Source organism: Apodemus sylvaticus, chromosome 19, assembly GCF_947179515.1.
Source record: "Apodemus sylvaticus chromosome 19, mApoSyl1.1, whole genome shotgun sequence".
In the NCBI taxonomy this organism is placed as follows: Eukaryota; Metazoa; Chordata; class Mammalia; order Rodentia; family Muridae; genus Apodemus; species Apodemus sylvaticus.
In genome coordinates this window covers 54,000,138-54,027,026 of record NC_067490.1, presented here as the reverse complement: position 1 = coordinate 54,027,026, position 26,889 = coordinate 54,000,138, and the positions used below count along the sequence as shown (strand labels likewise).

General features: G+C 42.3%; 1 protein-coding gene across 1 annotated transcript in view; it reads right to left on the bottom strand.

Annotated features, from left to right (window-relative positions):
* Positions 1 to 26,666, bottom strand: part of Sim1 (SIM bHLH transcription factor 1) — an 85,130-nt gene extending 58,464 nt beyond the window's left edge. Inside the window, exons 1-8 of the mRNA XM_052164086.1 lie at positions 26,492 to 26,666; positions 17,804 to 17,886; positions 14,609 to 14,698; positions 14,018 to 14,126; positions 13,799 to 13,884; positions 13,049 to 13,248; positions 12,685 to 12,791; positions 11,924 to 12,071 (exon numbers count right to left, since the gene is read on the bottom strand). Of these exons, the coding sequence (XP_052020046.1) occupies positions 11,924 to 12,071; positions 12,685 to 12,791; positions 13,049 to 13,248; positions 13,799 to 13,884; positions 14,018 to 14,126; positions 14,609 to 14,698; positions 17,804 to 17,886; positions 26,492 to 26,666 (998 nt within the window). The remainder of the gene's footprint in view (positions 1 to 11,923; positions 12,072 to 12,684; positions 12,792 to 13,048; positions 13,249 to 13,798; positions 13,885 to 14,017; positions 14,127 to 14,608; positions 14,699 to 17,803; positions 17,887 to 26,491) is intronic.
* Positions 26,667 to 26,889: the final 223 nt, after the last annotated feature.

Here is a 26,889-nt window from a genome sequence, read left to right as displayed (position 1 = left end):
TGTGTCTCTCAGACTTGGCAATAGCACCTGTCATATACCAGATGTTCAGTAAATCTTTCATAATACTTTATAATTTTTTCATTTAAGAAGACTTCTAAATAACTGAAGGATCTAACAATGAATCAAAATAACTACTGATTTATTATTCTTAAGAAAAGTCCTGCCTTCCTAAAACTCATGCTTTCACGGATCAGAGACTCATAGGTATTTGTTTTGGGCTTACTAGTGCACTAAAAAGAATACTTTTTATTTCACTAAAATAAACACCCTACTAATAGACACTTTCTCAGTGTTACTTTGGATCGAGCACAGTGCCAATATGTGCACACATTATTTCATTTAATACTCAGACTGACTCTAGAAAGTAAATTGCCCACATTTTACATATTAAAAATGCAAACAGTACAGTTGAGCAATTTGTCAGCTCACAGTGCTAGTGAGGGGCAGCGCTGGGAATAATCACTAGACTCTCGGCTACTGTGCTATCTTGTATGATAATAAGTAATGACAGCTCATTTTATAACAGATTTTTCAAATGCCTTGTCGGGAATGTTCAGGGTTTGAAACATCCTAATAAGAAGCCTAGAGGTTAGACTGCACCATAGTCTCATAAGAATAGAATTAGAGAGGCAAATTCAGCCCTGCAATTCCAGATCAAGTCACACACCAACCTTGTACTTCCTGTCCTAATATACACCTCACATTTTCCTTCTGACAAGTAGTTTCACTATAAAACTACTATACATCGGTAGAATCAATATAGTTAACATGGCCATTTTTCCAAAAGTAATCTACAGATTCAATGCAATACCAATCAAAATCCCAACTCAATTCTTCACAGAGTTAGAAAGAGCAATTATCAAATTCATCTGGAATAACAAAAAACCCAGGATAGCTAAAACTATTCTCAGCAACAAAAGAAATTCTGGGGGAATCAGTATCCCTGACCTCAAGCAATACTACAGAGCAATAGTATTAAAAACTGCATGGTATTGGTACAGTGACAGGCAGGAGGATCAATGGAACAGGATTGAAGATCCAGAAATGAACCCACACACCTATGGCCACTTGATCCTTGACAAAGGGGCTGAAAACATCCAATGGAAAAAAGATAGCCTTTTCACCAAATGGTGCTGGTTCAACTGGAGGTCAGCATGCAGAAGAATGCAAATTGATCCATCCTTGTCTCCTTGTACTAAGCTCAAATCCAAATGGATCAAGGACCTCCACATAAAGCCAGACACTCTGAAGTTAATAGAAAAGAAACTGGGGAAGACCCTTGAGGGCATCGGTACAGAGAGAAAGTTTCTGAACAGAACACCAATAGCGTATGCTCTAAGAGCAAGAATTGACAAATGGGACCTCATAAAATTACAAAGTTTCTGTAAGGCCAAGGACACCATCAAGAGAACAAATCAGCAACCAACAAATTGGGAAAAGATCTTCACCAATCCTACATCAGACAGAGGGCTAATATCCAATATATATAAAGAACTCAAGAAGTTAGACTCCAGAAAACCAAATAACCCTATTAAAAAATGGGGTACAGAGTTAAACAAAGAATTCTTACCTGAAGAACATCGGATGGCGGAGAAGCATCTTAAAAAATGCTCAACTTCATTAGTCATTAGGGAAATGCAAATCAAAACAACCTTGATATTTCACCTTACACCAGTCAGAATGGCTAAGATTAAAAATTCAGGAGACAGCAGGTGTTGGAGAGGGTGTGGAGAAAGAGGAACACTCCTCCACTGCTGGTGGGGTTGCAAATTGGTACAACCACTCTGGAAAGCAGTTTGGCGGTTCCTCCGAAAACTGGGCACCTCACTTCCAGAAGATCCTGCTATACCACTCCTGGGCATATACCCAGAGGATTCCCCACCATGTAATAAGGATACATGCTCTACTATGTTCATAGCAGCCCTATTTATAATTGCCAGATGTTGGAAAGAACCCAGGTATCCCTCAACAGAAGAGTGGATGCAAAGAATGTGGTATATCTACACAATGGAGTACTATTCAGCCATTAGAAACAATGAATTCATGAAATTCTTAGGCAAATGGATGGACCTAGAGAACATCATACTAAGTGAGGTAACCCAGACCCAAAAGATGAATCATGGTATGCACTCACTAATAAGTGGATATTAACCTAGAAACCTGGATTACCCAAAACATAATCTACACATCAAATGAGGTACAAGAAGAAAGGAAGAGTGGCCCCTTGTTCTGGAAAGACTCAATGAAGCAGTATTCAGCAAAACCAGAACGGGGAAGTGGGAAGGGGTGGGTGGGAGGACAGGGGGAGAGAAGGGGGCTTACGGGGCTTTCTGGGAGTGGGGGGGCTAGGAAAGGGGAAATCATTTGAAATGTAAATAAAAAATATATCAAATTAAAAAAAAACAAAAAAACTACTATACATGGCAGTATCATACATTTTTTTCAAAAATATTTACATTCAATTTAGAATACTGATATCTCAGACTTTCAAAGTTATATTCTATACATAGGTCCAAAAATTATTATTAAATCCATGTTGAAGATGTATCTCTAACAATTTGAAAAAAGTAAGATATTTGAGAAGAACAGCTTTCGATTCTGATAGCTAAGGCCCAGCTTCAGCAAAACTGGCTCAGAGCCAAGAATGGCAGAAACCCCACTTCCAACAACAGCAGTAAAACTGTCAGTGTGCATCTCATTCCCAAGAACTTACGGAGTAAAAGGCTATGCTGCATATGGACACAGTCACTGGTCCAGGTTAAAAGAGCCCAACTCTGTCTCCAACCCTTTCAATCATCCCCTTCCCCGGAGTGTGAAACTCACCTCGGCTCCCCTTGCACTCAGTGCCCTCAGTGAGCAGTGCAAGTTTCCACAGCTCCCTCTCAAGCCGGCGGGTCTCTTGTGCTTGAGCTCCAGGGACACCCGGAATTTTGTTTCACATGTAGCTACACAGGCCATGGAGAACAAGGAGGACAGAAAGCCCCACAGAATGCCATCAAATAGGCAAACGTTTCATGTTTTATGCACTTGAAAATTATAGTAACTAACATCAGTGAGTTCTAGTTACTAACAAGGCACTGGTTCCAACTAAGAGAGAGACCAAGCCAAAGCTCTGCTCCTCTAAATGCTTTCTCTCTGGGAAAGTCACCTCTGTCACGTACTCTCAGACATCTCGGCACTGAGTACATTCTGGCTTCCCTCCTCGTCAAGCAGGTATCTCTCCTGCCTGTCACGTACTTGAGGGCAACAGCAGCAACTGGTGAGCCTGAAGAAATGGTGGAAATCACACACATGAATAGAATGTAGAGTTCAGTAACTGTGTAGAATGGAGAAGTTAATAAATACCCAAATGTGTGGCTCTAAAGACTTAAAAATTGAAGAGCCAGACAGACCCTGCACAATGTCAGTGTCCTACAAAAACAAGTCCCTCTCATTGCTCTCAGCTTCGCCATCACCACAGACAGTCCCTTTCCTTTCCAGATTCTTGGACCTTTGAATGCACAAAACACAGGAAAGGGAGACAGGTGGCTACTCTTTCAACTGAAACAGAATGTTCAGGTTCTTCCTTATAGGTATTCATCAGGAATTTCCACATTTCATTCAAGCACCAGCCAAGCCATCTTTGTATAATAACGTAAACACAGACAGCACTCCAACCCAGTGAATTTTCTACCACCACCTGCTTATCTGGAAAGACATCAAATATCATAAGCCAATGAGAAAAATGTACAGAGAGAAACACTAAAAAGAGCAGTAGTAGCTTTTATTAAATTATTAAGGTATGCATGCATAGGGTTGAACCTGGGCCTCAGGCATACTAGGCAAGCACTTTACTTCTAGGATGGATTTTTATTTTGAGATAAGATTATCTCAAAATTATCTCTCAATTATCAGGGCTGAACTTGAACTCATCCTGTACCCAAGACAGGCCTTGAACTTGTTCCTGCCTGAGCTTCTGGGATAGCTGTGACTGCACACTTGGATCCCCAGGTCCAGTTACACACGCCAAGCCATGCTTTCCTGTAATTGAAATAAATCCTTTTAATTTTTGAACCACTTTTGCATGTCTTAGCCTCCAAATATGGCAATGGTCCCTGATTATATGACTCAAAGATCAGAGCCCCTTCCTGTCAAAAGAAAAGAAAGCCAGAGGAGAGGCGAGACTGGACATCACTCAATAGATAACAGAGTCGTTATCATCCAGAAAGGAAGGGGAAGATCCTGTATGTCTATATCCTTTACAGCAAAGCAGCAACGATAGGAGCAGTAGACTCAGGAGGAAAGGAAGAAGCAGGCAGGTCCAAGAGATCAGAGGATAGCACAGAAACTGAAGAAATGCTTGGAAGTTCCCAGCTCTCAGGTAAGACAGCAAGGGACAACTGCTGTCACTAAAACCATCTCCAAATCCTCTCGAAGGAAGACATGAGACACACACATACACACACACACACACACACACACACACACACACACACACACACAAAACTCTGTAAAATCTGATAAACAGGACAGCTTGTTTTACCAGTTATCTAACATCTGGCTTAGCACATAAATACAGAACCTGGTAGTAAAAGTGAAATGAACAGCAGCAGTAACACATCTGTAATCAAGAGAGATGCAAGAAATCGGAAAAAAATATTGGACCTATACTATTACAATAATATTGTAAATGTCTTTAATAAGGCTTAAAGGGAAAATCATATGTTGTTAACTAAATATCTCTGAAAAAGTTATCACTATGCTTTAAAAGCAAAATATTAATATCTGAACAGATAGTTCTGAAAAAGTGATGTCAAGGCAGCTTTTTAATTTTCCATCACGAATTCACATTAAATCCCATCTTGAAGTTGGGTGGGCTGACCACCACAGGCCTTCCTCACTCAAACTCAACTCTCCCCCTCTGACTTTTTCTCCCTTAAACCAACTCAATCTTCATCCTCATGTAGAAAAGGTAGGATGCTCTCTTAGTCAGGGTTTCTAGTCCTGCACAAAACATCATGACCAAGAAGCAAGTTGGGAAGGAAAGGGTTTATTCAGCTTATACTTCCACATCGCTGTTGATCACCAAAGGAAGTCAGGATAAGACCTCACACAGAGGCAGGAGGAGATGCAGAGGCCATGGGAGGGGTGCTGCTTACTGGATTGCTTCCCTGGTTTGCTCAGCTTGATTTCTTATAGAACCCAGGACTGCCAGCCTAGGGGTGGCACCACCCACAATGGGCTGGGCCCTCCACCTTTGATCACTAATTGAGAAAATGCCTTGCAGCTGTATCTCATGGAGGCATTTCCTCAAGGGAGGCTCCTTTCTTTATGATAGCTCTAACTTGTGTCGAGTTGACACACAAAACCAGCCAGTACAGATGTTGTCACTGGCACAGACCTTTTAATTCTAGCTTCAGGTGAAAAAGAGAAATGAGGAGAGATTGTTCTATGGGCATAAAATCATAATTAGATAGGAATAATGAATTCTGATGTTCCATTACATGATAGGTTAGCCACTATTAACATCAATATATTTGATATTTCAAAATCTCTTCAAGAAAGTATTTTTTAATGGTGTCATCACAAAGAAAAAGAATGAATATTTGAGGTAATAGGTAGTTAATCTAGCTTAGAGCTCTGAGAACTGCAGTAATGACTAGTCTGATAAGATATTCCAACTAGTGCAATCGCGGCACAAATGTTATAGGAATAACCAACTCCTTTCTAATTGAATCTATGATTTACTCCAAGAGATGGAACCCATACCTTTGTTACAGAAGCTAAGAATCTATGTCAAGATAAGTCATAAGTCCTAGGGAATAAAACAGTATTATTCTGTTAAATAGGCTTACTATTAAAATTACTCCTGATTAGTTATTACACAACCCACAGATCATTTCTCAACCCTTATCTGAGAAGTTTCTTCTTATAGTAGGTGACGGCACAGAAACCCTACGATTGTAGAGCATTCAACCCTAAGTGAGACATATATATCACACCCTTCCCCGCAGGACTCAGGGATATTTTCAGAAAACAGGGCTGAAAGATTGTCAAGAGCCAAAGTTGGTGGATAGCTTCAAGGAAACAGTGTTTTCCAGACACAACCAGGCATTTCCACATACGAACTCATGACAGTTGTGACAGCATGCACAGGAACTGCATAATAAGTTGAACCCAGACAAGGGAGGAGGGAAGCGGCTGATTGACAGGAAGTGCTGCTGGGAGAGGGACAGTCAGTTGTCTTTAGGAGTGTGACAGTTGGGTAACACAAATTGGGCTCAGGGTTTTGGGAGGGGTATTTTTTTAATAAAAACCTTGACATTCGGTAGATAGGGAAATGAAGGGGAAAAGGGAAGACTTGGGAGCATTGGGGAAACAGGGATGAATATGATCAAAGAATTGTCAAAGAACCAGAACTTTTTCTTTTCTTTTCTTTTCTTTGTTTTTAGTTCTTGGTTTTTGAGGACTGGAGCAATGGCATAGGTGTTCTTCCAGTGGGACTGGGTGTGATTCCCAACACTCACATGTTCACAACAGTTCACAAGCTTCTGTAACTCCAGTCCCAGGGAACACAATGCCCTCTTCTGACCCCCAGGAGCACTGCATGCACATGGTGCATGATCATACATTAATAGTAGTAGTAATAATAATAATTTTAAAGATTAGAAAACTCTCTAGCTTCATCACTTACCATATGTGAGCCTCAGTTTCCTCACTTAGCAAATGAGAAGTGAGATCTCTGATCCAACCACTATATAGAACTCTCAAGAAACAAATCAAGCAACTAAGATGACTCTTTGAAAGAAATATGTAGTTAGTGTTTGTTAGTTTAGAGAACACTACATTTTCAAGTTCAAAAAAAAGATGAACTCAAAGCAAATATGGCTAATATCACACTGGTATGTCAGCATTCAGGAAGGTGAAATAGACAGATTGGGTGTTAGAGGGCTACTCAGTAAGACCTTTTAAAGCTTAAAACAGAAATAGCTGGGTGCTGTGCTGCCCCCATTAACCCTAGCACTCTGGAGGCAGAGGTAGGCAGATCTCCAAGTTCAAAAATAGCTTGGTTTATAGAACAAGTTCCAGGACAGCTAGAGATGCACAAAGAACCCCCCCCCTGTCTCAGGAATAATGCAAAACAAAACAAACAACAACAGAAAAAACTCAACCACAACGAAAAAGCTAATTTTAATTAAGGTATAATAGAACATTTTTATGAAGTTTAAGATTAAAGTGAATAGTAGTGCTATGTACATAAAAGAAAGACTAAATCTCACAGCTCTGGTGCTTTTTCAGATCTTTTTAATAGAATGTTTTGGTAGTTATGAATTGCTATTAATACCAGTGTGCCTTCAATCTGTTTCTCTGATTATTAAAGTTGATTATAAAGAATCATCTGTGAACAATTTTGATATTCAATATTATTGTGATAGATATTAAATACAATTAAGGGTGGAATCTATTTTATGGGTATACATTAGTGCATGGTTACTATTTTGAGCCATCAAAAGGTTAAATCTATACAAATACTCCATAAATCTGAGGCATAAGAGAAAACTCTTTGCCAGGTGGTGGTGGCAGACGCCTTTAATTCCAGCACTTGGGAGGCAGAGGCAGGCAGATTTCTAAATTCAAGGCCAGCCTGGTCTACAGAGTGAGTTCCAGGACAGCCAGGGCTATACAGAGAAACCCTGTCTTGAAAAACCAAAAATAAATAAAATAAAATAAAATAAATCAAATCAAATCAAATCAAATAAAAGAGGAAACTCTGATATTTACTGTAGTAAGTCAGCAAGGACTTCCTTCATCTGACAACATAAAAGAGAAGCAAATTTTGATGATTATATTGTTTACCAAGTTTGAAAAGTTATTTCCTAAGTTGTATTAACAATAGGAATATCACTGGCCCTTAAATAAATTTAAGCAAATTTAAATCTTAACATTGAAATTAATTCAGCACCATTGAACTATCTGAAAGAATAAATAAGTTTGAGAGTTTTTTTTTAACAATCCCTGGTTAAAGTAAGGATATATAAAGTTTTCTACTCACTAAATATGTTAACATTTTAAGATCTTTTTAATTATGAAAATTATGAGGCACAATATTTAACTGAAAACATTTTTCTCTGGCATGAAGTATCTCTCCTTCAACATTAGCCAACTTCTCTACTAACTAGAGGGATGTTTTGGAGATAGCCACTAATCTGGATTATCTCCATTTGTTGTTTTTATTAACAGCGATTGAAGTTGTACATTGAAAACTACTTCCTACTATATGATCTATAAATTACTAGACAACACTATTTGAGATTTCCACTAAAAATGGTGTTCTAAATTTAGTAAACAGTGAACGCCTCTTTACCAGCAAAAAAAGGAGGGTACTGAAAATATTAAATCTGTCAGATCATTCAAAATCAAATTTTTCTTTTATTTTCCAAGCATGGTATCAGAATAGTATTCGTCTATGATTCTTATTACAAATTGAGTTTAAAATAATCTATCCTTTAGGACTACAGAAGTCATCACAAAATACTGAAAATACTGCCCCTCTCTCAGTCATCTATCAATGAACACTAGGACAATATTCGTGGAGGACTGATTTTTAATGGCACATATAAACTAATGCTAAGCTATACTTTTGCTAGCTCCAATAGGTAGTAATTCAGAATATTAAAATGTGATACAGTAGCTATGCAGGACATGTAAGAACCACAATGTCCATAACTTGATTTGGAATTATTTCGTAGGAAGTGTACACGTGAAACCTCAACTGCACGCAGTTATGGAGAAACACAAGAGGAGCAGTTAAGTGTCAGCAGTGCTCTGTTCTCTCAACATCCAAGTCTGGCAAATTGTTATGATACTGTTAGATTGATCTTAAAACTAGAAGAGTAGTTTTGAATTCTAAAATATACAGAGTGTGTAATTATAAAAAAAGAATCAGGATTTTCCATTTTCCTTTAAATTACTTTTCATAGTTTATTGGGTGTTTCACATTTTCAATTTTCTCCACATCAAATACTAATGTTTTCCATCTGAACTAGTTATGAATAATTATTACTACCAATTAAACTGAAGTACATAGGAACTCCAGACTTAACTCTTCATACATTGTACTTACATTTTGTATGTTACACTCTCAGGCCTCTCCCCAGCAGTGACTGTAACTAGTTACTTTCTCAATTTATCTGTCCTCCTATACTAGGAACAGGTTAGTTCTAGAACTTAGCACACATTTGAAAGCTGTGTGCAATAATTATCTAAGGTTTTTATGTGGCAGAGAACTCTCTAAGATTATACATGCCTTACAAAAATCATAAAATAGTTGTGGTTTTGTTTTATCATGGGTGATGTTACGATAACACTATTGTTGTTCCATTGAACCTCAGGCACTGGAGAAACCAAGAATATTTGTAGCTACAGTGTTGTCTCAGCTTTCTCTTCAGATCTGCAAAATACGGTGTTCATATAGAAGCCAGTAAGGCAGAAGGTATACAATACCTTTGCTAAAATCATCCACCCTTTCCTACAAACACTATTGCAGGTGCTTATTAAAGCAATGTTAGGAAGATTTCTGTTCGTTGGTGATTTTATTCAATAATTATGACTGATTTCCCTAAGTATATTTTAACAATACATTTGCCATCAGGAACTTAGAAAAAGAAACTTCTCACAACATAGCTTCCACTAAAATATCACACTCCCATTTGACCATTGGTTGCTTAAAATTTCCCTTGCTTTCATGTCATGAAAAATCACTTCAAAGTGTATACTATGTAAGTGTTTACATTTGGAAAACATCTGGAGTGTCAAGTTATTTCAGAGCTTGCTTAGTGCTTAAGGGCACTTTGAGGTAGTGTGTTTGGAAAGGATTCACTTTACCAGTCTCTGGCTTCATGGAGAAGTAGCCCTAGGAGCAAATGTGGTGATTCACTACTATCAAGAATCAACAGCCATCTATTTAATCAGCTAAAACAATGTAAATTAGTAACGTCCAGCCAGATGTGTGATATACACATCAAACAAATAGCAACCTGTTTATTATGAAAATTCCATCAACACACACAGAGCCAACTAGTGGCATTTCATCTGAAGCAGTTTCCCCATTTGCAGATACAAAAATTGTTCTGAGGATTTTTATACAAGAAATTGGAGATGACACTCGTTTTAAAAAGGGAGGGTCAGGTAACCGACTTCAGTTGTCCATCTTGGGTCCCTGTGTGTATCCACACCTGTGCTCCCTTCTGTTTACAGTTGAGGTAAACAATGTTCAGCAAATGTGTGCATCATGTATTTATGCTTTTACAGCCTTTTAATCTGATGTAAAGTTGAGGGTCTATTTCTACAGCTCTCAAGAGTGTGTAAAGCATGGCCCAGACAATAGAAGAAAAAGAACACTTACCCGCTGGAAAACAAGACAAACGTTTCAAAATGGCAGATAACACATTAGGTTTACCCATTAGGATGTAGACCTTGCATTTGGGTCTTTTACAGGCGTCTGTGTGACTATGTACCCTGCTGTTTGATAAAGAATGAGTACTAGCCACAGCCACCACCAGAGAACTGAGGTTATATAAAATACTTGTGATGCCTCAGACATACAAAGCACTTTCTTTAAAATGCTTTTTCTCTTTCCATGGTAAGCCAATTTCACCCTTTGCTACTTCAGTTTCACAAATTCATCTTATAAATTATGCCTTGCCATTTTCTTATGATTATTTTAATAATATGAAAAACTGTGGCCATTAGGTCTATGGTTTGTTTCATGATACCCAAAATAATGGTAGGTTTTTTACTCTGTATTAAAATGCACTACTTTTTTGCTATTACAAACATCAAGTATGGTTTTTAACATTGTTTACTAAAAAGTAAACAATTAAAATATGCTAAGTAGCCATCTATTGTTCTTTTTCGTCTATTATTCATAAATAAACAATCCTTACTTAAACCAAATTCATTTGCTGAGTTTATTGGATTAGATTTCCTTCTTAAATGAAGCACTAAGTGTTATTGCTAAGTATATTTCCAGCAGCTATATTTTTATTTGTCAATTTAAAGCAATATGGAATGAATCCAAGCCTCATCGTGTCTACCCTATTCTATTCCAAAGAGCATCCTTTAGGCAACTTCCTAATGTCAAGATAGCATTTCTGCTAAGTGTCTGGTGTGTCAGTGCCTCCAAAGTAAAGGATTTTGGAGGGCCCATAAAAATCACATGTTTTCAATGCCTTAAAAAATGAACTATACACATGAAAGATTCCTTTATACAGATTTCAGCCCTATGCAACTTGACTTTCACAAACACTCTTCAGCAGGCACATACTTGACCACATGATCAGCTGTAAGGCATGGTTCTGAAAAAAAAACAAGGGTCCAATGCAGCTGCAGCAGCTGTCTGTCTGTCACACCTGCAGATCCAGTGAAGATGCACTCACAAATTGTTGCAGCTTAACCCGTAGCCTTTACATTCTAGGAGTTAAAGTTAGACTCTCTTGGTCACTCAGGCCCCCTTTGTGGTTGAAGGGGAAAAAAATACTCTTTCAGAATTCTAACTTTGATTGGAGACTCTGTTTAAAATTAAGAACTTCAAACCCCAGATCTGAAAAAGTGAAACAGATGTCCAGTTTGTTAACAGTAAATGGCTCCGTACGTCGGATCCTTCCCTCTCTCCCTCTCTTTTCTTTCTGTCGCATTAAATTTTGTTTAATACAGGGTTCGCTTGAAAAGGTTAAGAGAAAAAAGAAAGCAAATATGGACAGTATGGGGGGGGGCTCCTAAATCTTTTCCTAGAAAACAACGAATGGGGACTTCAAAGCCTTTGACCTTTGGGTGTGCAAAACCAGCATCAAACCAGAGCCTGGCTGGCATGCACACAAAAACAGACGCTCTCTGTCAGAGAAGGTAGTCCTGGTAGTCCCAGGACAGCACTTGTGGCACTCACGTGAGGACGTAGTTGACACTGACGATGCAGTGCGGCCTGGAGGAGCGGCTGTTGTGTACGATGGTGGCGTAACTCTGCACCCAGACCCAGCCGCCGTGCTTAGCCAAGAATCTGTAGTACTTGGTGGTCACTTGTCCCTTCACCAACACTGGAAGACAGAGGCAGATGATGGTGAGCTGCCTGCCCCCGACAGTGCTGGGTGCTTTGAGTGCAAACTCATTCTGTGCTGCAATAACTGCACCAATGCAGGTGGGACAGATTCCAATCAGTTGATTGACTGGCTAAACTGCATTGAGTCTGGAGCTCCCACAAACTTATAACTATTATATGCTAATTGTTGGTATGACCCCTCCCTGGTGCCCCTGTCTTCCACACACCAGCAAGGGGGAAAACACTGAAAGTTAAGGATTTTTCCCAGACTGGCTTTTCCTACTGCAGAATTCTAGCCCTAAATCCTCCTTCCTAGGAGACAAAAGCCAGGTGAGCTAATGCGCATGAGAAACTTAGCCTAGGTTGTTTAAATAGTTCTCATCTTTAGTGATGTTTGCAGGTGAAGAATAAAACTCCACTAGGGAAACACACCCCTCGTCCCTGTCTCCTTTAGTATTAGCAGTTCCATTAAGTCAGAAATACCAGACAGGGACATAGCAGTCCTTTTCAGAGTCTGTACTGCTGCCACCTCTACCCCTCTGGGGAGAACTATGAGCAATCTGATGGACTTCAGCCCACGTGGGTTTACTGGGAGTAGTGTGGGGCCTTACATAAGTGGTGTGCACAGCGCAGGTGGAAGGTGTCACAGCCATGCACATGATGGTACAGGGTCTTCTCAATCAAGTCCTGAGGCTCATATCCAGTCAGCTCTGCCACCCTGGAGAGGGGAAACACCCTAGGGATGAATGCAGGACTTTCCCCGACCCTTCACCTGCGCTCCTCCCCCATTTCTCCAAGCCTGATTAGATGCCCCGCCCCACCCGCACAATGGGCTACTAAGATCCAGGGACAGCTCTCCGTCAGCAAATGCTGCGATCTGGTGCTGCCCTTGTTCAATCTCTCTCTCTCTCTCTCTCTCTCTCTCTCTCTCTCTCTCTCTCTCTCTCTCTCTCTCTCTCTCGGCTGCCTACTCACCTAGAGTCCAGGAAAATAAGCTTCATGTCCAGACTGGCTCGGAACATGAACATGTTACTGTGAAGTTTGATCTCCGTAACAGCGCTGGGAGGCAGGGAGTGACCCACAGCCACCAAGCCCACATTTTGGTAGCACCCATCAAATGGAGACATATCCAGGCTGTACTGGCGGATCTTCAGGTAGCCGCTACAGTGAATGACCTGTGTGGGAGGGTGAGGGGCAAGAAATAGGGAAGAGCTCCCTAGCTGAAGCCGCCGTAAGATTCCACTTGGCCACAAAAGGAATCTTGGGTGCTCCCTCCCCGGAAAAGGGACTTCGTCATGGGGGAACGCAGAAGGAAAGAAAATAAAGACAGAGGGCGGTTCCCACCAAGCTACCCAGGTGAGTCAGGGCAGGGTGCTTTCAACTAGAATGTTGACTTTCAACTAGAGAAGCCCAGCTTACAGCTAAGGGTTTGGTTCTTAACTTCCATGGGCACCAAATGACTGAGGGTCCAAAAGACTTTATAGCTTTTGAATTCTAAAGCTCCTCTCTAAAAGCAGCCCAGTTCCCTGGCCCTGCAGAAACAGTCTTTTAAGTGTCCCCCAAGTTCCCACAAAGCTTAAAGACCATAGTGAAACTTTGAGGGCCTCACTATGAAGTCCTAGACTCACAAGTGTGGTTCCTGAACCAGGAACCAACTCTCCCCACCCCAGAAGCCTAGTCCTGCCTGGCCACCCTCAGAGCGCACCTTCAATGTGTCCCACACACCTTGTAGCCACCGCAGGTGAGGCCAGCATTACGCTTGGCCAAAACACACTTCATCCTTAGAAAGAAGGAGCGTTCGATCTCATACTCTGTGAGAAAGAAGAGGAAGTCTTAGGAGGAGAGAAGGTTGGCCTCCAAGCAACAGTTCCAGCGAAAGCTAGATTAGAGAAAAACCCCCGGGCTGATTGGCAGGAGCAGAAGCTCAAGGCCTGTCTGCCTTACCCTGTACAAAATGAGAGTGGTAAGGCTGATGGGCTGTGAGCACTGCTGTCATCTCATCATGGTCAGCTGGGTGGATATATTCATAGATGCTGTTCCCAGTCAGCTCTACCTGCAAAGAGGACAGTGTTACTCTCTCTGTAGTGGTGCAATGCCCCTGAAAGAAGCTGAAAACTTGGATCAAGGGGTCAGTGGGACCATAAAGAAGGAATAGGCTCTGTTACTTGCTACCTGGTGCATCTTATCTGTCTCTCAGCTTCCTTACCTGAAAAATAATCATAAATATCAGTAGCAATGAGAACAATGATCATTACAATCACATCCCTTGTAAGGTCTGGTAAAAACAACATAAGTATGTAAACTCCTCCCACACCGTGTCTGGCTTATGGTAAGAATTTCAAAAAGTTGTGTTTGTTTGACTCTGCAATAGATGCTAAAGGATGAGGGCAGTCCAGAAGTGGAGCTATTGAGTCTTCCTGTCTGTCACCTAGGATGTTTTAGTGCCCAAATGCAGATATAAAATTTCTGGGGACACCCTCTTCCACAATTCCAGCTGTGAACACTGCAGGCTGCACTGGTGAACCACTCACCTACCTGAGAAAGGCCCAGGTGAACGGAAGCTGTCTCTGAAATGTACATGATCTTTCCATCTGGGGCCACCACGAAAATGAAGCCATCCAGAGTCTGGGGAGGCAGAAATACAGTGAGAGATCTGGAGAAATGGAGGGAGGAAAGCGGTCAGTCCTGAAAGATGGGACTGTGACAGACTGTCCAGCATCAGGGCAGAGGACAGCCATGAGCGTCTCCTCTTTTGAACCTCCCAGGTCTGTAAGTATTCAGCACATTGGCAGTTCAGAGAGAGGCTACAGACAAGGCTAATGCCCTGAAATGGGAAAAGAAATCTGTGGCAGATGTCCACAAAAGCTCTGGATGTGGGAGTTGACTCTCAGCCTTCAACAGGAAATAGGTACAACCCTGAGGTCAGTGGCTCCTGTGAGAACCTGTGTCAGTACTGAGGGGTTGCATAGTGGTGTGATGAGGGGGGCGGGGGAGAGCCAGAGAGCAGACACTGATGATGTGGAAGAACTGGCAGTTGAAAGTTATGGACAGAAGCAAGCTGATAAAGACTCTGGAAAAAGTCAGAAGAGGGCAGGGCACATTTAGGAGATGAGAGGCTTCTCTGAGCAGCCAGTCTGTAATGTAGTGTTACAGCGTGCGTATCTGTGTATGTTTACACAGATGCATCAAACTGGCAGGCTCTTTGTAAAGAAATTTCCTAGACTGTCCCTGCCCCTGCATCTCTGTGAACAAGGCCATGGAGATTTAACATAACTCAGACTGCTCTCAAGGAACATAAATTAATGCATTGACCACACAATTAAGTAGATAGTGATAAACAGGCAAGAGAGTCAGCAACTAAGCATCACAGAGGCCTCACTTTGGAGTTTCAGCAAACCCTTGAAGAGGGTCTAAAGAGAAGGGCACCTCAAGCAGAAGAAATGATGTAATGAAGTCAAGGACTGAGGGGTGGGTTAACTTGGTATGTTAAGAACTGGTCTTCAATAGGACTGCATAAGTACATACTCAGTGGAGTTTTAGAGTTTGGAATGTCAATGAGACCCTGCAATTGTTCCTGCAGACATTGTGATTCCAACAGACATTCTAATCAAGAGAATAATATAATTTTATGTTCCCTTTTCCTAGCAGAATGACCTACAGGAGTTAGGATGAGGAGCCCATATAGTGCACACTAAAAGCAGGACTAAAAAGAAGGGGGGGAGAGTCTAATTTAATGATGATACTGAATGTAAATTTTATACTAATTTGGTGGCAGACAGAGAAAGTAAGGTTGATTTCCTGGCTTCAGTAAAGATATTAATCAGAAGACAGCACCATTAACCAAGGCTGAAAACTTTGAGAAATTGAGATTTTGTTGTGAATCCCTGTCATCTCTCCCATTGAAAATCCAGATGCTGTGTAAGTAGAAATCAGGAAAGGGAGATAATACATTCTTGTCTTAAATTTGTCTATTTGGCAGTGGGAAACCAAAGTTAGGAGTGGGGGAGGGGGAGGTCATCTAGACTAGAGACCAGCTGGGATCATAGCCCCTAAACAGTACAGGTGACAAGTGCTAGGTTAGATCCTTTTTGTCACAGCTTTGGAGCTCTGAGAGAAGAAACAGAGTTAGGACTTTATTCAAATCACATTACAGCCAATAATGTAAAGTCTTTTTTTTTTTTAAGAGACAAGGAGGAAGAAAAGATAAATTGAGGAGAGTATGTTATTGCAGAAACATGGGACCAACTAGAGGGTTGCCTTTAGTGTCACCTCCTTCTGGTCTTTAGCCCAACGGTGAGCATTCCCTAACTGAAAGGAGGCCTCCTCTTTCCCAATCTTGATTTTCTTTGTAATGGCTATACCACCAAAAGCTCCACAGAACCACTAAAAATGGACACATCTAAGAATGGAATTATTGGGGGGGGGGGCGGGTAGGGCTTGTTGTGCTTTTTGTGTGGCACACAATTGATCTTCCCAGTGCCTGTTGGTTGAACAAATTAAGGTAAAACCTTGATATGTAGAGCTGTGTGGGGCTCAATAAGGGAAAATCAGATTGTAGGGAAGTAGTGCCAATGGAGAGGGGAGGGAAGAACCCCTGAACTTCCAGTTTAAGGAAGAACTGCTTAGTGAAGGGAGCAAGAACAGCAGGATGGGCATGAAGGTTAAAAGCTATTTCCCTGCTCACACTGCTAGGAATACACACACACACACACACACACACACACACACACACACACAGGAGCAAGGACAGATGGCATGGGAGACCAAGGTACTATTCTGAGGCAAGATGTTTCAGTGAAGAGAGGCATAGGCTTTTCTAGATAAATTCAACATGGAGGCCATAGTGGGAAACACTCACCCAAGCTCTGTCTTTGTTCAGTAAAACTAAAATCTATTTGTTGTCTAGGAGAGAGAGGGGAAAGCAGTAATGGGAAGTGAAGCGTCCTGCTGACGGGTTCCCCAAGGCTTCAGAGTTCAAGGCTACCACTCTAGAAGACCCCAGTGGACCTGATAATAATAGAGGATGTAGGTGGAAAACAAGTGTCACCCCTAAAACTGCCACTGGGAGTTATTATTTAAAATATTTGTTCTGGGACTTAAGTGGCCAATGGACAGTTAAAAACCCCTGTGTACTACAAATAACAAAGTAATAGTTCCCTCAGATTATTTAAGCTCATCGCGCTTGTGTGGTGTGTGTGTGTGTGTGTGTGTGTGTGTGTGTGTGTGTGTGTGTGTGTGTTGGACTTGCACAGAGCTTGGACCAGCCTAAAGTGGGAAGCGCTGGCAAGGGGAAGATGCCTGGGAACTACGGGGAAGAGACAAATGAATTGCAGACACAGCTGGCTCTGGAATGCTCTGGCTTAAAGCGCTGAGGGCATTTACTGAAGATTCTGGTTATTTCTTTGGCAAATTCTTCATTTCAGATGCTTCCCTGAGCCCTACCTCCCAGGCCTGGAGCAGAGCATTTCAGTTTTCTAAGCCGAAAAGTGACAAACGGAACCCCCTCTTCTGGACAGAGCCCCGCTGGGACCTTACCAGGCTGATTTGCAAACCCAGAGTCTTGGTTGTCACTTTGCCTTTGCTTTCAGCCTCCAGAAGCAGGCACCACTGGCTCATCCAGCTAGATTAAGAGCTCAGATTTAAGGGATGCCCCTTCCACTGTTTTTACTTTCCCCCTGAAAAACAAAAGCTCTGCTAGTGCCTGGGCGACCAGGAGTCTTGCGTCTGTACCTGGAGTAGATGAGAGCCGAGTTCGCGACCAACGTTGTCCAAGGGGCTGGTTCGACTGGTGTGGCCCCACGCCTCGCCAAGCCCTGTGGAGACACACAAACATTAGCGAGAGGACCCAGGCTCTATAGGCAGTCGGGGGTCGGGGGGGGGGGGGGGGCTAAAGAGCAGTTTGTCTCGCCCTGGGAGCTGGAGCATCATAAGTTACCACCTCCCTTTTCTGGATCCAATCTGCTAGATCGGGAACTGGGTCAGCTGGCAACTCTTGCCCAAAAATTCTAGTGGCTTCCGCCCTGGACAATCCCAATGCTATCTTTGAGCGAGTTCCTGTTCTGTTTAACACAGGAGGGGGTTATTTTTCGTCCCAACTTTTCAGTTTTCATCCTCATCCTTTTAAGCAGCCCTAGAGATTCCTCACACTTTGTCAATGCAACTGCCACACACCCCCGAACAAACAAACAAACAAACACAAAAGAAAAAAGAAAAAAACAGAGGGCACCGGCTGCATAGGTTCAGTCCCTGGCAGTCTTTCTGATTGGCTGCGGGTCTTTCTAGACGTTGGTTTTCCTCAGCCTGACCTGAATATTCTTGGAGAAACCTGTTTGTGGATAACTTCCTGCTTCTCTTTCAACAGAATCCCTAGGCAATTTTCTCTTTTTCTTTTCCCTAGGTTCCCAGGCCTTATCCCATACCCTTATTCCCTCCTAAAAGAACACCAAGGACGGACTTTTCTGGCTATTTTCGCTCTATTCTGGACCTAGAGAATCGGTTTTTCTACTATTCTAATACCATCTATCAACAAAACCAGGGAATTCTTCCCTTTTGTCTTAGCACGTTAATCTTTCAAGCCTTTGGCACAATCTTTTTCTAAATATGCCTTAAGAAATTTTTATGTAAGATTCCTTGTATAGTTATATATACTATAGTCTACTGTCCGTATCAAGAAAGAAGTAAAAGTGACCAAAAAAAGGTGCAAAGGCATGCTAAACTATGTGTGGCTATCTTTTAACTGTTGCTGAAAAAATTACTGCACTAGTTAAATCTTTCGTATATACATCACAAACAAGACTTAGTTGTTTTTTAAAGGCGATCTATTTCGTTAGAAACAAATACTCTGAAATATACACCATGACAAACATGCTGGACTTGTCATATGGAAAAAGAAAGGGTTTTTCACAATAAAACACTCGGTTAGTTTTTTGAAGGTGTTAGCTAGGACCTGTTTCCTAAGCAAGTGATTAAAAACCCTGACAACGAGTAACAGTTAGCGCCCCTTAGGCTCAAATGGGGTCTTTCTGGGTGTTTGCACACCTAAATAAATCTAACGATTTCCGCACTGCTCTGCAAATACTGCAGCTCCACTCCTAAGACTGCCCCTCCCTCCATAGCGCCCTGTGATCCTTCCCGACGCCCCAGCACGCCCAGCTCCCCTCCCCTGAGTGACTCTGTGATTCTGGCCTCAGTTTTATCCCAGTGAACCAGTAAGTACTGGAGGGTCGGTAGGTCGGTTCTCAGCCACAGCCCTTCCTGTTGCTGCCTCCCTTCCTCCCCTCCCTACTCATCCTCCTGAATTTCGTCTCCAATCCAGAAGTAACCAGCGTTGGCCACACTATGGAAAAGAGAAAGGACCTTTCTGGGAGTGCCAAAGACTTGGTTGGCGGCGACCCTGGGCCCCAGCACAGTCCAGAAAACCAGAAGCTTCTTGGGATCAGAGGGCAGGACGTTTCCGCTGGCGCGCTAGAGATCTGAGGCTGCGGTTGTCTGGGACTAGTCCTAGTAACCCCTCAAGGTAGCGATATCTGTGTTTTAAGCAAACAAACGTCTTTAATAGAAAAATTTGAGGGTCGCCTGAAGCCGCCTTCAAATCACCGGGTGGGGTCGCAGGGTTGGAGGTTGATGGGGGGCGGGTAAAAATATCCTGCCTAAGAACTCTAGGTGCCTGTTTTGCCTTGTCGGGTTGTGCCCTCATCAGCATGCGCCTACAAGGGAAAACAAAACTTGCCCCACAGGTTAATAAGCAGCCCGAGCAGGTGTGGGAGCGGGTGCGAGCTAACAGGGGAGTCCCTCTCCCTGCTCTGCGCCCCCCTCACACCTGGGAGGAACTTGTTTTCACAGAGGCTGCGTTCCCTTTTGTAGGCAGAGGAAACTTACCACACGGTTGAGTCTGGGTTAATGTTTTATAAGAAACTGACTGCCCTGCTCTACCGGCGGAGCTCACCCTCCAAATCTTGGAGGACACCTCCCCAACCAGATTAAGGTTCTCATTTCCCCAAGTCTTACAGTGCTGCCAAGTACTCTCTCAACTCTTTCCTTCGGTGTAGCCCCCCAGCACCCAGTTTCAGTTGGCAAGGGGGGCAACTGAGATTTCGTTTCTGCACTTGACCTGCCGCAGAAAATTCGCAAATCCTTTGATTGTCTGTTTTAAATGAGGAGGAACCAGCTCCTTTTGCGGCGGGATTACAGTGAGAACAAGATCTAAAGATTCCCTTGTAACTCGGCGAGGCAGAGGGAACACGGTGTTGCAAAGGAAAAAGGGCTCTCTGTGAGGGAGGCGATAACTAAATCAGGTTTCAGACAAAAGGATTTTCCCCAGCTAAAGTGGCCGAAGACAAAGGAAAACATAATCTATTTTGGAAGATTTCCAAGATATGCCACGTTAACCTCAGCAGATAAATTTTGCTTCTCTCAGGCCCCTCACTTTCCTTAAAATCTGGTTTATCATATTTACATAAGTAGTATTAGAAGGGGTGTATCTATTATGAATCTAAAGGGCTAGCTCACATTTCATGTGAAAACCCAAGCAAGTTTCACTGTTGCTTTACCCTCGGTGCACGGTTGAGCCATTTCCATTTAAATACCCCCTGACCCAAGGATTACCTCAATGGACTGACTGCGCGGGTTTTGTAATTTCCTGAAAATGAGATTTCGATTTATAAAACAAGAAACCAATTAGTAACCAAATGAGGCGAAGTAGATCCACTAAAATTGACCTAATCCCACAGGCACCATTTAGGCCCGTTCTTGGTGAATGAATGATGAGCCCCAGTCTAGCGCGCGCTCAAAGCATCATCCAGCTGTGTTATTGCAGGCAGCAAAAATAAATTGATCGGGCTTTTTCTTCGAATGAATTTCATGCCCTTGACAAAATACAGATTACAGGCCAGGCATCACCGCCTCCTTTGCCGGTCAGAAAGAGAAGAGCTTGCTGTAGAGGCCCCTGCTTTCTTTGCTCCCTTACTAGCACGGCATCTCCATAAAAATGTGTCCTCTCCACAATGCCTAGTAAGTCTCCGAGGCAATAGGGAGGTCTCCTGGGACCCTTCTACTGAGGACAAGGGTGATACAAGCCCTTCCACATCCTTCTAACTTCAAGTCCCCAGAGGGTAGTGGTTGCTACTTAGGCGGAGTGCGCGAGGACGAAAACCAGGACCCCAAATACCACGTGTGTGTGCCAGGGCTGAAAGTCTTGCCCTGGCGTTCCTGGGGCTGTGGCATCAAGCAGCCTCTAGGCTCTCGTTCGTCGCGGGTGAAGTGCGGAACTCTAGGGAAGAGAGCGGCAGGGAACGGGTGCTCTGCGCTGGACCTGGTGCAGTTGCAGGGCAGAGCACTTTGTCCAACGAGGCGCGTCGGTGTCTCCGCTAGCGCTAGGAACTGTCCCAGGTCACTGCTTGAGACAGGGCTCTCAATGGCTCCGGCGATCTACCTGCACACCCGAAAGGCCTGCGCTGTGCCGGTGCATGAACCTACAGCGTGTGCCCTGCCCTTGCCTGCCCGCCTCTCCCCGGCCAGAGCAGCGGTGGCTGTGCCAGGAATCTTCTAGTGTTTGTTTGTCTGTGTCGTTCGCAGCTGAAGGCCGCGGGTCACTAGTTTCTCCGGCTTTATCCCAACCCGGGACTTGCGCTTCCAGTTGCAACCCAGCCCACACCCGCTGCGCATTTTCCAACACTACAAGAAACTGGGGTTTCCTCGGGTTTAGTTTAAAACCAGGGACCAGTGTCCTGCGTGGAGGCTGAAGGTGTCGTCGCAAAGGAGTTTAGTCTTCGGGAATGCGCAGTCTTCGGGAATGCGCAGGCTTGGTAATGCCCCCTCCATAGACCCTCGCCTCCAAAGCAAGGAAGCATCTCACCTGGTTACCTACGGATCAGATCCTGCCGAGAATGAGGGAAAGATCCCATTTCCTTTAAGCGTATAAGTACCCTGGAGGATGGTAGTGCTTTGGGCAGCAAAAAGGATGTGTCACACTCTGATATCTAGCAAGGCCTGACTTTTAGTTAGGGCTTGAGACGTCGCCAATTCTCTGAGAGCTTAAGACCAGGTTGATTTGGAAACTAAGCCCAGACATGATACAAAAATGGATCCGACGACATACCACTTGTACCTACTGGGCTAAGAGCTTTCCGCGGTGGAAAAAAAAAGTGTGGTAAGGTCATAGATAAAAAGCGACCAGAGTGTCAAACCTGCCAACGTGCCAAACCTGTGAAAAAGGTTTACCCCATTCTACCCATTCCATTAGTACCTTCGGAATAACCTGTCTGATTCAAGATACTCGCATAGTAACGCATCTAAATAATCACTATTGTTACTGTCTGTCTCCTTCTCTTGAGAAATACTTGGACCCAAAAGGGAATTCCGCAGCAATCCAGGAGTTTGCATTCGGGACTTACATCTGACTGCAGAAATTCAAAGATAACAAGATTCCCCAAAAAGAAAAAGCAACCCCCCTAAAAATAAGATCTGCCCTTCTATGTTTACATTTTAGTCTTAGGTGGATAATTGTGCCACCTTTGAAAGCATCCCACCATAGCTTATGATGTTTCGCTTCTTGTTTATTTTTCGTTTGTGATACATCCATTTTCTTTAAAAAAAATCATTGATCTATTCTACACATTCTAGTCATAAATCTGCCTTGCACACAGTTTAATTCTGCACCCACTTAAAATGCACATCAAAACTGGAATTAAGCAGAAGAAAAGCAGACTTGAACATAAACTGTGTTTAAAGGACACTTCAAATGAGAAAAACTTGTGTTAGAAAATAAACATGGAAACCCAATGCTCAATCATTTCCCTGAACAGCAAGAAAAACAGCCTTAAATCACACACCCACGGGGAAACTGAGCTTCTTTTATTCTTTAGCTTCTTCTCCCCCCCCCACCCCGACTTAACTCAAATAAATGATTAAGGATTTCAGGTTTTAGATGAATGTTGTAGGTCTCGGAAATTTTGTTTATAAATATTTACTAATTTCAACCCTTGTGATTATTTTTTATTTTTCATAGACATATTGGCAACGAAGCATAATGATACTACCAAAATTAAAAAAACAGTTAAAGATTTAAAGCCATATTTGATCTTACAGCTTATGTTGCACGAAAAAATGCCCCTTGGCCAAAGCTATAATAGAAGTAGATAAAAGTATGCACTTCTTTGAAAGTTGAATTTGTCCTGTTTTGCATATAAATTATGTTATCGTTGTTTTTTAATACGTTAATACCATCATTCTGGTTTTGATAACAACAAAGATTTGTACACTTTTACAGTCTGCATTTTTGTCTGTTTCAAGACTATTTTTAGATTGAATGTGATTAAACAGAAGATAAGCATTTTCAATGATCTCCCAGTGCTCTTCCTTAATTTCCCTTTTTAAAAAAAAAAAAATTAAATCTGTAAAGCTGATCCAAAGCTTGTTCCTTCTCCCCCAGCACTTCCACAAGTGCTCCTGCTTTGAGCCTCCACCTCTAAGAGCAAGGATCTCAGGTGTGCACCAGCACACCCAGTTTTATGCTAAATTCTTGGTTATTCCAAATACCTGTATCTTTATCTCCATCGCCCTTCTTTCTTCCTCCACCCCTCATTTCTCACTCAACTGTTCAGTATTACCTATTCTGAATAAGCACACTAATGCTAGAACATGGACCCAGATACTACAATGATAATGGCGGGGATGCACAGGGAATGACCTATTTTCTATGCTCATCCCCTTTCAGGTAAGTGTGGAATAATTTTTTATTCACTTATCAAAACATAGCCATTGGCATTACACAATAATATAAATAGTGTGATGTGTACAAAACCAAGTTTTACTCCAATGTTATGCCCATGGCCGTGCCATCAGATTTGTAATCATTTACATTAGACAGTTTATAAAATCCATGTCAAAAGTGATAGGATGTTTGCCGTGATAAAACAGCTATGCTTATTCTTAAAACAAAACTTAATTAATGTTATGTGGTGGGAAAGCTTAACGATATGTAAAGTAACTTCAAATTCTATTTAGCATCACCAAAAAGATTACAGCGATGTAAAGTGTTCAGTTCACCAGCATGCTTTAGGCTGAACCTAAGCAAAAGCTAAATCCAAATTTGGCACCACCTGCAGGTGGTGCCTGGTTTTGCGGCTTGTCACTATTTTGCGCCTTTGAAAACTGGTGAGTTTCGTAGTTGTTTGCCTTGTTGTTTTCGTTAATATAGTAAAGGGCTGTACTTCGATTTAGTGTTTTTGAAGCCCAAACAATCTTGAAACTTAAACCTCATCCCTAGGTGCCAGCCGTTCTGACGATCCTATCTTACTCATCGAGTGGAGGCTGCTCGTGAGTTATGAACTCCACAGAAGCTAGCGAAATAAATGATGTGCGCAGAGTTCACACATCGTCCATCCCCGCCCCTCATAAACTCACACTCATCCTTAGAAGAGAGGGGGAGAGGAGAGGTGGGAGGGGCCTGAGTGCGGTGAGAGAGCACTGTCGACGGCCCTGTTGGTTAAAGTAGCCAAAGGGGATGGCCTAGCTGGTCATCCAGAGGACCTCAGAGCAAGAATACACTTCGAGTTCTTCCGTTTCTTTCTAAAGGAATTTTTAATTTTTAAGAATTAGCGTCTTCAGAGGAAAACTTCTTCTCTTAAAATACAAAAATAAAACAAACACAAATACCCAGCCAGAGCCTCTCAGAGCCTACTCCCTACCGCGGGTCTGCACTGAGCAGACTAGGGCCTCTAGCCTGTCGGTTCCCAGGCTCTGTTGAGTGACTGCTGGGGAAACCAGCCCTCTACTCTTCTCCTGTGGTTATTCACTGCCCCACTAGCAGCACCATATGCTGCTTCTGATCAAACAGCAAGCGACATCGGCACCAATAATTGAGGAGACCCACTAGAAATCACGGAGAAAGGGAGCCCACTGAGACCGCAGTAGCTGACAAATCACTGCTAATAATCCTGTTAGGAACAGCGCAACAGCGGAGTTCGAAATAGCTTTATTTTTATAAAGTAGGCGCTGACAGTATAAAAGACAAGGAGATCTCTTTTTTAAGCAGAAGGCAGTGTGGTATAATGGTGATCCTCCCATCAGCAATTCCCAGTACAGTTTAGATCAGAAGTGTAATTTTTAGTTTTTCCAGCCTTTCTCTTTTCTTCTTAAAAACAAAACAAACAAAAAAAAAAGCAAAAAACTTTTTATCTATTCTAAAGTGTAGTTTCTCTCCTCCCTGGATTTCAGAAGGAGAAGAGATACTCAAGGAACTAGCTATACTGATGGGTTTGATGATAGAAATAAATTATTTAGAAGGTTCATGTGGTGTTCCTGACTAGTTTGCAACCCTTTTGCAAGTTTTAAACAAATACCAAGTGAAGAAAAACTTCATTCCCAGCAATAACTGGCCGCCTCATTAAAAATAACACCTCTCACACACCCGAAACCAACAACGGGTCAAAAAGAAGTTCTCATTTGTAAATAAACAAACATCTTTCTCTAGAAGTTTTGTTTGTCTAGTAATCATTCTTTTACAATCTTAAAACTTCCTCCCCTAACAAAATATTTTTCTATTCTGTTTGTTAGTTGGGTGAGTAAGGGTTAGCAAATGGAAGATCAAAGCACTTCTTCCCTGGAGAGCATTAACTTTTCCTGCGAAGTAGAAATGATTTCACACAAGACTATGCTTTGTGGAGGCTTCTCTGCTTCTCACAGTGAGTCTTAGTAACTGAAATTCCAACTAAAAATCATACCTGCTGCTGTTATTCTAACTTCTAGGCCCTATGAGAGTTGGCCTCGGTTTGTCGGCCACCACCGAGGATACATTTCTGTCTGCTCTACTTTCTTCAAATCGACTATTTTGAGACAAATTTATGATCTTATAGATAACGCCAAGGCCAGAAATACAACTCACAGAGCTCCAGTTTAGGAATCTCTGGGCGTCTTAAAAATTGAGAACCAAATTACTATGAACAGCTAAGAGACTGGTGGAGTCAAGGCATACAGTTCGCACACATGCCCGCTTTCGCGGAATTGTGGCCTTTTTGGTAAATTATCTAGCGTACCTAGCACTATGTTTATACGTCTAATCTATACCTAGCAAAAATAAGCAGTACTTCTGCTTTCTATTGGATACATCTCTGACGAGAGGAATAAAAAGGAAAGTCATGCTTGGATTAGCACTACTTTCAACTGAGCTAAATGTTGATAAAAACACTATTTCCTTGTTTCCCAACCAAACATAGCGAATGGGCTAGAGAAGAAAAATACGGGGAAGAAGAGAAAGACTAGGAAACGCAGGGAAAGTCCTTTGTCGCTAACTGGTCAAGTAGCTTGATTAATTTTCCCTTTTGAGAGAATGTAACCCAGAGAATGGCAAGCCCAAGAACATTTCTGTGCTGCTGAATTAGGCTTACTCCTTCGAAATTCAATCTAGGCACAGCCGCTTACCTTCTGGAAAGACCACTCTCATTTTGAGATAGCTGGTCGTGAGTCTGATGATGGATGCTTTGTCCAGTTGCGAGGTGATGGCTGAGGGTAAAGGCAGTAATTTAGCCAGTTCATAAAATTCACTGTTTTCTTTCTCTCTCCTCGTCCGGGCAGCATTTTTAGACTTTTCTTTCATTGTGTCTCGGGCTCCTCCCTTTCTTCTTACAACGTAAACTCCACAGACTCATCCAAAACCAAAAGTTAACTTTCAATTAAAGATCACACTCGGTAGAAACATAATTTTAGACGAGGAGGCTGAAGTGTGCTCGGGGAAGACACGAAAGATGCTAGGAACGGGACAACGCGGCAAACAAAATACTTTCGTGAAAACTTGAGGCGGAAAGTATAAAAGAAAGCTG